The 11897-nt window shown below is 45.0% G+C and overlaps 1 protein-coding gene across 1 annotated transcript in view; it reads left to right on the top strand.

Moving 5' to 3' along the window:
- The first annotated feature begins 9079 nt into the window (after positions 1–9079).
- Positions 9080–11897, top strand: part of PDK1 (pyruvate dehydrogenase kinase, isozyme 1) — a 50168-nt gene continuing 47350 nt past the window's right edge. The window contains exon 1 of the mRNA XM_006878831.1: positions 9080–9300. Within this exon, the coding sequence (XP_006878893.1) occupies positions 9099–9300 (202 nt within the window). The 5' untranslated portion in view covers positions 9080–9098. The remainder of the gene's footprint in view (positions 9301–11897) is intronic.

Below are 11897 nucleotides of genomic sequence, written 5' to 3'. Positions count from 1 at the left end.
CAAGACAGGCAAAACCAAGTGGTTCTTCTGGAAACTAAGATTTTAAACCTTCTAACATACTTTGGACATGTTGTGAGGAGAGACCGGTCCTTGGAGAGGGACATCATGCTTGGGAGGGTGGAGGGACAGTGCAGGAGGGGAAGGCCCTCTATGAGGTGGATTGATTCAGTGACTGAGATAATCGGGATGGGAGTGTCAGAGACCGTGCGATTGGCACAGGACAGAGCAGAGTTTAGGGCTGTTGTACATAGGATCGCTATGAGTCGCAAGCGACTCGATGGCACATAACAACAACAACAACATTTAAGTTATTAGAAAATAGCCCCCTCCAAAAAAAAATTCCAGGTTCTGATTGCTGCGTGGATTAAGAAACATTCTGGGATTAAAGCCATTGGGCAGTGGATGATGGAAAACCAAAAATAAAGTTAAACGTTTATAATCTTTGTGAGACTTGAAATAAAAAAAGACAAAGACAAATCAAAGAACAAATTGCAATAGGCAAAGCTACAGCCAAAGGACTTCTTTAAGGTGCTGAAGAGCAAATATGTCACTTTTGAAGACTAAGATGAATCTGAATAAAGGATATTTCTAATCATTTCATATACATGTGGAAATTGAACAGTAAATAAGAAAGAAAAAAGAAAAGTTAAGGCCTTTGAATTGTGGTCTTGACAATAATATTGAATAGACCATGTACTGCCAGGAGAATGGACAAATGTAATTTGGTAGAACTGTAAGTGGAAAGCTCCTTAGAGGACAGGATGGCTAGGCTTTGTCTCACACACTTACTGAAGAGGGACCAGTCACTGGAGAAAAATACTATGTTTGGTAAAGTAGAAGGTCAGTGAAAAAGAAGACTCTCAAGGAGATGGATTAGTACAGTGGCTGCAAAATGGGTTAATGTACAACAGATATCGTGAGGATGGCATAGCACTAGGCTGTGTTTTGTTCTGTTGAACATAGGGTCACTATTGATCTGAACCAGCTCGATTGTAACTAAAAAATCTTCTCTTCATAACCCTCATTATACTTAGCATCTTTAAGCCTTTTGCATTTTTAATCAAAATAATATCCTTGTATGCATAACTGCTCAGAATAAACCTAATACTCAAATGTTACTGATTTTTCCTAAGTACCATCAAGTTGGAATCAACCCCATAGCTGAAACTCCAGCAGGTTTTCAGAGGCAGTAAATTGCAGAGGAGGAGATTGCCTATTTTTCTCCAGCAGAACAGCTGGTAGATTCGAAACATTTACCTTTGTGTTGCCAGCACAATTCCTTACCACTAAGCCATCAGAGCTCCCTTAAATTGTTGCTGAATTTCAATTATTCTCAATACTACCTTGTTTTCTACTGATTTTCTCACTTTGTTCAGTAAGATCAACACAACGTGGATCATGACTTCTCAATTGCAAGAATAGTATTGTGGGTGTGGGAGAGGCAGTGTCTGACCTCTAGTAACTTCACAAAGGGGAAGAATCTCATCAACAGCATAATTGGCATAAAGCCCATTCCTTTGAGGTCAGATATGTCCTCCACATTCTGTATCTTCTGCCAGTTCTAATGCTGACTGTCTTTACAATAGCACTTCTTGGCTGGATTCAATAAGGTCACAGAGATGTCATAACCAGGACTCACGATGATGGAATTCAGTAGAGAGATAACAGGTTACAATCCAGGTTTGGGAAAGCTGAGGCTGCAGCACAGCCTCTTTTCAAGTGCTCAGGCCTCTTCCTGCCACTCATGGCTTTGTCTCAGCCCTGCGCAGGTAAACGTTAGAAAATTCCTATAGCACTGCCAACGAGGGACAAGGGGCACTCCTTCTCTGCCACCCAGCCTACTCCCTAAGGCACTGCACTCTGTCTCTAACTGCAAGCAAACTGGTAAGTGTCCAGAGGCATCTGCTCTATGAGAGTCCTACCTGACACTCAGCTTAGGCCCCTTTTTCCTTCTCTGAGGGTAAAATGTCTACAATTCTACCTCACACTGTTCTTTCGTTCTCCACCACTTCTGCTTCTGCTATCATCATCTTGTCTTGTGCTTTCTCACAACTGTTTTTATGAAAAGATCTCAGGTCCAAAGGATGTGTAGCATTCAATGGATCTTTCTTGAGGGCAGTGAGACCCTCATTTTCCATCTCTGGGCTCGCTCAATTTAAACTTGGCGGGATAGCAAAACTGACCAATCTCCACACTAGCGTCTAATATATCTTTTTTTTTATGGACCCACCCAAAAGGTGCCATTTGCCTTATTCATATTATTAGCAAATTATCTAATCCTTGGTGGACCATAAACATCTCACATTTACGTAATCCTACACAGCCATTGACAGCTAAAAGAACAGATATGTCTTGGAGAAAGTGCCTCCAGAGTTCTCCTTAGTGGAAAAGATGGCAGAGCCTCATCCTAATACTTTGGGCATGTTATTAGCAGGGGCTATCCTGTGCCATCCTCCTTATCTCTGACATATGCAACTCCATTGCAGCAGTGTGTCAGTCCATCTGCATGAGGGTCTTACCCTTTTTCGCTGTCACTCTCCAAAGAATAGCCTCTCCTAATAACATACTCAAAGTATGTGAGATGAAGCTTTGCCACCCTTGCCTCCAAAGAGCACTTGACCTGCATTTTCCCCCCCAAGACATATCTGTTCTGTTGACAGTCCGTGAGATATTCAGTACTTCTCTCAATCACCACAGTTCAAAGGCTTCATATCTTCTGCCATCCTTATTCAGTGTCCAGCTCTCAGAAGTGTCTTCTTTAATTCAATCACGATCTGGTGGGCGAGCCTTGGTATTTGCAAGTCGATTGTTGTTAACTGTGTTTGGGAAGAACATTCTTCTGAGTGGTATAGCACTCAGTTTGTGGCACTGAGGTAAGTTGAGGTTGCTCTGATACTGCACGCTGTGCCACTGGTGTGTCAAATGCCATAATGGTTACCCATGGTGGACAGTGTTCGGTGGAGTTCCCAGATTAAGGCAGGCTTGGAAGCAGGATTGACATCTACTTCCTAAACAATAAGCCTTTGGAAACTCTATGAACATTAGAGAAATGACTATATTTAAAGAACAGGGCTCAGCTCTCTTGTTCATAGGGTTGCTATGAGTTGTACTCGATTTGGCTCCAGTTAACAACAACAACAACATTGTTTTAAAAGAGACATCATGCTTGGAAAGATGGAGGGTCAGCAAAAGAGAGAAGGACCATAAATAAAACAGATTAACACAGTGACTGCAGCAATGAGCTCAAGTATGCAATAGATGATGAGGATGGTATAGGATAGAACAGGGTTCAGATGTGTTGTTCATAGGGTGGCTATTAATCTATTGGACTCAAAAGCATCAAACAAGAACTACAAACCAGCCATGTTGTCACCCTGACTCCTGTGTAGTCCATCACATCAGGTCTTTATGAAGAATGTGGTAGTAGGAAGACTAACCAACAACTTGCTAGTAGAAAATGAAGACTTGAAACATTTCCTGAAGAAGACGAAAACTACAGTCTTCAATATAGAATGCATCTTAACATCAAGAAGACAAAAGTCCTCACTACTGAACCAATAGACAGCATCATGATAGATGGATAAAAGATTGAAGTAGCCAATAACTTGATCTTCCTTGAATCCACAATCACCATCCATGGTAGTTTAACAAGCTAAAGAACAACTCAGATCATTGTTGTTGAGTTGGAATTAATTAGCTGATGAGCCTCCAGTGAGTTTTTCGGAGTCTGTAACTCACACCGAGGAGACTGCTCTTCTTTCTCCCAAGAACCAGCTGGTGTATTTGAACCATTTGCCTTTGGGTTGTCAGCACAACTTCTAGCTCTCTAGGCCATTAGAGCTCAAGTTAGCAGATGTCAAGAAATCAAAAGATATGCTGTATTGGAAAAAAGCTGCTGTCTAGGACCTCTCAAAAGTGCTAAGGAGCAAGGATATGTGTTTAAAGACTAAGGTGCACAAGATTCAAGCCTTGGTGTTTTTAATTCTTAAACATCTGAAAGTTGGACATTGAGTAAGGAAGACTGAAGAACTGATGCCTTTGAATTGTTGTATTGGTGAAGAGTACGGAATATCTTGTGAACTGTCAAAAGGGGAAAAAAAACCATCTTGGAGGAAGAATAACCATGTGATGGTACAGGATTGGACAGGGTTCAGATCTGTGGTTCCTAGGGATCCTATGAGTTATCAACACAACGGTACCTAACAACAACACCAACACAGGTTTGTTATGAATTGGAATCAACTCAGTGGCAAAAGATGTAATAAATAAACCTCAAATCAATGAACATTTGATTGCGCTTATGTGAAACCTATACTTGGACCAAGAGGCAGTCGTTGGAACAGAGAAAGGAGACACTGCATGGTTCAAAATTGGAAAGGGCATCCGCCAGGGATGTATTCTGTGTCCCTATCTTTTCAATTTATATGCAGAACAGATCATTTGGGATGTTGGACTTTATAAGGAGGAACATAGCATCAGGATTGGTGGAAGATTCATCAACAACCTGCATTATGCAGATGACACAACTTGCTGAAACAGGAGAACCTGAAGGGCTTGCTGCAGAGGGTCAAAGACTGCAGCCTTCACTATGGATTGAAGCTCAACATCAAGAAAACAAAGATTCTCACCACGGGGCCAACTGGCAGCATCAGTATGTATGGTGAAGAGATTGAGATAGCTAACAGTTTTAGTTTGCTTGGCTCCACAGTCAAAACTCTTGGTACCAGCAGCCAGGAAATCAAGAGACAAATTGCATTAGGAAAGTCAGCTGTCAGTGACCTCTCTAGAGTACTGAAGAGCAACGACGTCAGGCTAGAGACTAAGGTGCACCTGTTTTGGGCCATAGTCTTCGCAATTGAATGCTATGCATTGGAGAGCTGGACAGGGACGAGGGATGATAGAAAGAGAATTGATGCCTTTGAGTTGTGGTGCTGGAGAAGAGTGTTGAATATACCATGGACTGCTAGGAGAACAAACAGGTTTTTTCTGGAGAGGTTGAAACCAGACTGCTCCTTGGAGTCAAGGCTTCTGAAGCTTTGTCTGACATGCTTAGGGCATGTTGCAAGGAGGGACCAGTGATTTGAGAGGAACATCATGTTTTGGAAAGTGGAAGGACGGAGCAGGAGAGGAAGACCTTTGATAAGATGGATCGATTGATTTAGTGATTGGGGTAGTGGGATAGGTGTGCCAGAGACAGTGAGGTTGGCACAGGATAGAGCAGGGTTTAGGCGTCTTGTACGTACGGTCACTATGAATCGCAAGTGAGTCAACGGCACATGACAACAACAACAACAATGTATATTATTAGTTTAATATATTTTTAACAAACCTTAGGATGTAATTATATATCTACATAATAGGGCACTCTGATGGACTAGTGGGTAAGGAGTTGAGCTGTCAACCCAGTAGTGAACATTTTGAATTCATCAGCTGCTTCGAGAGAAAAAGGAACAATCTTCTCCCATGTAATTTACAGCCTTTGCAAATCTATCAGATGGTGAGTTATGATTTGATTTTAATTCAGTGACAATGATCAATACAAAACTCTACATAATTAAGTAATGCTTATGCCCGTGCCTTGTTGTTGCTGTTAAGTGCTGTCATAATAGCGATACGATGAATAACAGATGTGAACCCTGTTCTATTCTGTGCCATCCTCATTATTTCTGATATGCTTGAGCCCACTGCTGCAATCACTGTGTTAATGTATCTCCCTGGGGGGGGGGGGTGTCTTTCTTGCGCTGACTTTCCACCTTCCCAAGCATGATACCCCTTTCCACGGGATAGCCTCTCCTAGCACATGTCTAAGATATGAGATGAAGTTTTGCCATCCTGCCTCCATGGAGCACTCTGGCTGCATTTTTTCGAGGACTTATCTGTTTGTTCTTTTGGCAATCCATCGGATATTCAGTACTATTCTATAACAACACAACACAACAACAACAACACTCTTTAACAACACAACTCAAAGACATCTATTATTCAACTGTCATCCTTATTCATTGTCCAGTTTCCAGATACACAGTGATTGAACAGACTATAACCTAAATCAGGCTCACCTTAGCCTTCAAATTAACATCACTTCTCTTCAAGTATTTTGTAGAGGTTCTTGACAAAGGACTTGCTCAAAGTAATGCGTCTCCACATAACTAGGTAGTGTTTATGGTCATTTGGTAAAGTTGTCCATAGTTCTCCTCAGTCTTTGAACTCTAAGCCTTTCATCAAGAAGCATATAGTTGCTATCATTGCAATCATTCTGTGCCTGTGTGTGTACTCATATAGACTCATTAACATGCAGTAGAGTGGAACTGTAAAAACATTTGGTTTGGAGAAAATAGAAAGTACTCAGTGTAAAAATTTATTGCTTCCTAAGAAGCTGTAGCAATAATCCTTGCTTAAATAAATCCTAAATCTCACCCTTTCAGCTGGGCCTCAGTGCTTCCGCCCACCTTATGTTCCGCTGAGCACCTTGGCATGCTTATAGGTTGCCTGATGTAAAGTTGTGAATCAAAGTTCAGGCAAAAGAATAATGCTATATGTAACAGAGTGAGACTAATCTGGAGTTTAGAGAGTGTTCTAGAAAGGAGGAAGGTAACATGCTGAGAGGCTGGAGCAGAGCTGTGGGAATGATTGAAGAACTATTTTAAGGGTGCTGCGGGGTGGCCATGAGCCTGGGCTGAAGTTGAGAGCGCTAACAAGAATATTCAATTTTTGAATACTCGGTCCAAATCGTTAGTAAATCAACCTCAACTTTTGAAGCTTTGCTTATGGCATTAACTAAATATACGAAATTATTTAGTCCTTTGCTCACTATTTGTTGTTTTGTACCATTTAGTTGGAACCAACCGGTAGCTGACCCTCCCGCGGGTTTTCAGAGGCAGTTAATCTCATGGGAGGAGATTGCCCTTCCTTCTCGCTGCGTTTAGTGGTTTCAAACTGCGTGTTTTCAAGAGCTAGTGAATAGAGAGCTGTGCTGCTTGTTGCTGGCAGATCAAATCTGCAGCTGCTCCACGGGAGAAAGATGGGCGCTGAAACCCCAAGGGAAAGTCAACTTTTAGTTCAGGATCCACAATGAGTCCGTAAGCGAGTGTGGTGATGTTGTTGTTTGTTGTTATGTGCCATTGTGTCGTTGAGTCGTTTGAGACTCATAGCGACCCTATGTACAACAGCCCTAACCCCTGCTCTATCCTGTGCCAATCGCATTGCCTCTGACACACCCATCCCGATTACCCCAGTCACTGAATCAATCCACCTCATAGAGGGTCTTCCCCTCCTGCGCTGTTCTTCTACCCTACCAAGTATGATGTCCCTCTCCAAGAATCGGTCTCTCCTTACAACATGTCCAAAGTATGTCAGACGAAGCCCCAGAATCCTTGCTTCCAAGGATTAGCCTGGTTTAACCCTCTCTAGGATGAATCTGTTTTCTTGGCAGTCCGTGGAACATTCAATACTCTTCTCCAGCACCACAGCTCAAAGGCGTCAATTCTCCTTCTAATACTCCCTAGTCATTGTCCAACTCTCTGATGCATAACAAGTGATTGCAAAGACCATGGCCTGTATCAGGCGCACCTTAGTCTCCAGAGAAACACCGTTACTCTTGAGTACTTTAGAGAGGTCCCTAACCTCAGACTTTCCCCTCGCAATATGTTTTTTTATTTCCTGGCTACTGGTGCCAAGAGTGTTGACCGTGGAGCCGAGCAAACTGAAGCTGTGAACAATCTCAATCTCTTCGCCATCCATCCTGATGCTACCTATTGGTCCAGTGGTGATGTATTCTGTAGTAAATTGTGCCGCTTAACCCCGAAGGCTGTCATTGGGATTCACCAACTAATTGCTGTTACGTGTTGTAGCCTTAGAAATCCTATGGAGGGCCATATGAGTAGCAACCGACTGAAAGGCCGTGAATTTGAGTGAGTGTTCACTGTTTCAAGTCTGGAAATGGAGTAGCCAAACCAAGACTCTTAGCTAGTTAAAGGCGCAGCGCAGTTAAAATGGAGAGATCTATTAAACACATTGCTGACGGTGGCAAGAATGACTGCAGATAAATATTCCCGCTGAACTGCGATATTATTGAGGACCACACCCCGCATTAGAGGCACTACTTTTTGGGAAATGTGCATGAGCAGGGAGTTTTCGGAAAGCGCTTCCAGCGACGACAACAGCAGTGTGTGGGAACAGAGCGTGTCTCGGTCCTTGAGCGCCTATGTTCACTAAGACTGAGGACAGAAGAAGCAGGAAGGGGTTTTGTATTACAAAAGGGCGTGGGGAAGGGGGCAGAACACTGCAAAATGAAAGCCACAGCCACGGCCAGACTTCGCAGCCTGGCGAATGAGGTGGCCCGTGAGCTGGGGAGATTCTAGCTTTGGAGCTTACCTCTGTGCGCGGCCCGGGTACCACCCGGAGAGATGTACGTGACCCCAGCAACCTCCCAAGCCGGGGGAGGCAGGGGGCCAGGCTTCGACTCAAGGGGCGGGACTTGTGCGCGCTCTCCCGCCTCTCACTCCGCCTCTCTTCTTGCCTGGACCCCGCCCCGCGGCGTTTGGGGCTGGGCTTCAACTCAGGGGGCGGAATTTACCCACGCTCTTTCCGCTTCCCACCCTGAGACCCGCCCCGTGGCGTAAGGGGCCGGTGTTCGACTTGGGGGCGGAACTTGGGGGGGGCATACTCCTTGCCTCATACCCCGCCTCCCTTCCAGCCTGGGCCCCGCCCTGTGGCCTACGGGGCCGGGTTTCAGCCCACGGGGCGGGGCTTGCCCTCGCTTTTCCCGCCTCCTCCCTGGGCCCCGCCCTCAGGGCCAGGGGCTGGGCTTCACCTCGGGGGCGGGACTTGGGCTAAAGCTCCTCCCCTCTCTCCTTTCCTGGACCCGCTTCGCAGCGTAGGGGGCGGGCTTTCGGCTCGTGGGGTGGGGCTTGTGTACGCTCTCCCGGCTTTCTTCTATGGGCCCCGCCCGCGGGGCCGGGGGCTGGGCTCCGAGGAGGGGGCGGTGTCCGTGGGGTGACTGCCGCTCTTGTTCCCGCGGCCAGCCACGTCCCTCACGTAGCGCCCAGCCGAGCCCAGCACCCGAGGCGCGGAGCTCTGGCTCCTCTTCGTGGTTCGGTATGCAACTGCCGCGGCTCCTGCGGGGAGCCGCCACGGTGGGCCCTGGCCCCACGCTACGCTTCCTCCGGCCGGGAGCCAGCCGCAGCCTCAGCGCGGACTCCGGATCCGGCCCTGCGGTCGAGCGCAGCCTTCCCGGCCAAGTGGATTTCTATGCGCGCTTCTCGCCGTCCCCGCTCTCCATGAAGCAGTTCCTGGACTTCGGTGAGTGCAGCGCGGGCCTTCGGCCTTTGTGCGCGCCCGGGCGGGGGAGGTGCCGTGCTGGCCCCCCCTGTCTCCTTAGGACTCTTTACCATTTCCTCCACCAGCGACTTTGGACGCTTCCTTCATTCCCCGTGGATCCTTAAGCTCTGGTGAAGGAGCTTGCAGCCCGAGTGAATAACTGGGGCTCTGTGTCTTTTTACTGTCTATTGTTGAAAACATACCAGAATGACCTCCTGCCTTTGAGCGCACGTGGGACAGCCGGGCCTCTTTTTTGGAGCCGAGGTGTGGGGAGGAGCGAGAGCGTGGACACCCCCAGGAATCGAGTTCTTCAGAGTCACATATGCTCAATTATTCATATGACTGCATAAAATCAGCGTGATGTTAGCAGGTTATAACTGGTTCTAAGTTTCGTAGAATGTTTCCTCAAGTGTCTTAGTGTGTTTGCACCAGCAACAGTTTGATTTCATCAGCAGAAAATAGTCTTGACCACGTGTAAGGTGCATGGGTGCAAGAAGCATGGCTTTACCACACACGTCCCATCCGCATGAAAGCCACAATCTACTTACCGTCTGCCCAGAGTTATGCTTCCTGATTTTCCCTAGAAAGTTTGCAACAGATGGAGGAAGCAACGGCCAAGTTAGGTATTTAACTTTTAACTTCAATTTGGAGGTGATAAAGACAGACTTTAATAAGGTAATAAAATTTGGATAGAAAAAGTTGTCTTTTACATGTAAACACTGTTAGGATGCTAACAGGTCACTTTTGCTGTTGTTGTTATGTGTCATTGAGGTGGAACCAACTCATAGCTGACCCTAATCAGTTTCCAGAGGCTGTAACTCCAGCTGGAGGAGATAGCTTCTAATTCTCCTGAGCAGCAGCTAGTGGACTCAAACCACTTACCTTGAGGTTAGCAGTGCAGCTCTTTTCCACTTCTAGGTCACTAGAACTCCTAATACAGGTCATTAGTGGCCTTGAAGGATATTAGCAGGACTGGCAACTTTATCTTAAAGCTGGTTTATGGTGGCAGACATTTTTGGTTCAGAGCCCTCTGTTTTATTTTTCTTTAAGGTAACAACTTGATCTTGTTCACAAGTATGTCCTTAAACTTCACAAGAAAATATCTTCCTTTAATGCCATGATTAGAATGTCAGACATTCTTCTAGGTGGTATAGCACTGGTCTGTGCATTGCTGTACAGGGGTAACTCGTGGTTGCTGTGATGCTAAACACTGTGACACTGATGTGCCAAATGTGATAATGATTACCCGTGGTGGACTGTGTTTGGTGGGGCTTCCCGATTAAAACAAGCTTGGAAGCAGGAGTGGCATCCACTTCCTAAATGGCTTGCCTCTGGAATCTCTATGAACAGTGCTCAGGCCTTTCGTTCATAGGGTTGCTGTGAGTCATCTGTGATTTGTAGGCACCTAACAGCCATAATTGCTGTATCCAATCTAGGTTTTGCTAAGGTTATCTCTACAGAGAAAAATTAAATTGGTGAACTTTAAATATTGAAAACCATGACTTGTTAGTTTAATATTAAGAGGCACTGCTTGCCAGAGGGACATTTTCCAGCTCTTGTGCTTAGAATCTAGATATGGGAATGGAGATCGGAAACGGATAGTTGAATCAGACCTACTAGAGAAGAAAGCTAGGTAGCTACAGGCTTGAAGATGGTTATGAATAACCAACCCTTGGTGTTTTTTTCTTTCGTTTGCTTGGAAGCAGCTTTTATTCTTTGCTTATGATGTGTGTTGTTGAGTGGATTCTAACTCATAGTGACTATAGGACAGAATAAAATTGCCCTATAGTGTTTCCTATGTTATAATCCTTTTGGGAGCAAGTCACAAAGTTTTATTTCCTGTAAAGCCACTATGGTCATTGTGTACTATAGAGTCAGAACCAACTCATAGCTGACGTTCTTGCAAGTTTTTAGAGGCAGTTCAATAGCAAAGGAGGAGATTGCCTGTTTTTCTCCCTCGCAGCAGTGGATTATAACTGCATGCTTTAGGAATGACAGCGCAGTTCAAACTTCCATCCTGTCAGTTAGCAGTTTAAGAACTTAATAATTGTGCCAACAGGTCTCCATGGTGATTAGGATAGTGGTTCTATGTGGAATGAGGGTGCTCTGGGGCCTAGTGGGAAGGAGTTGTGCTGTCAACCCACTACCAAGACACCTGTTTCAAATCCACCAGGGAGATCTCCATGGGAGAAAAATTGGCAATCTTCTGTGTGATTTACAGCTTCTAAAACCCACTGGAGGGTAGCTATGAGGTGGATACAACTTAAGGACATATAATAACAATAAACAACATATGGAATGAAGAGACCCCTGGTATATAACTCTTAGGGAATTGTGTACTGCCAACCTAAAGGCAGTGCATCGCTGGATGTTCAGATCCACGAGTGACTCCATTAAAGAAAGATGGGAAATCTCCTTCTGTGCAGTTACAGCCTTCAGAACCTGCTGCAGGAGTAGCTATAGTTTGATTACGATTTGATGGCAATGAGTAAGTGACTGAATGATTTGGAAGAAATAAATGAATCTTTTCATGTACATGTCTAAATTTTCTGGTTTCTTAGAGAAGCATTCACTTTTTA

This window comes from Elephantulus edwardii, unplaced genomic scaffold (assembly GCF_000299155.1).
Source record: "Elephantulus edwardii isolate Elephantulus edwardi_28Jun2011 unplaced genomic scaffold, EleEdw1.0 scaffold00001, whole genome shotgun sequence".
In the NCBI taxonomy this organism is placed as follows: Eukaryota; Metazoa; Chordata; class Mammalia; order Macroscelidea; family Macroscelididae; genus Elephantulus; species Elephantulus edwardii.
This window is presented reverse-complemented; position numbering and strand designations above follow the sequence as displayed.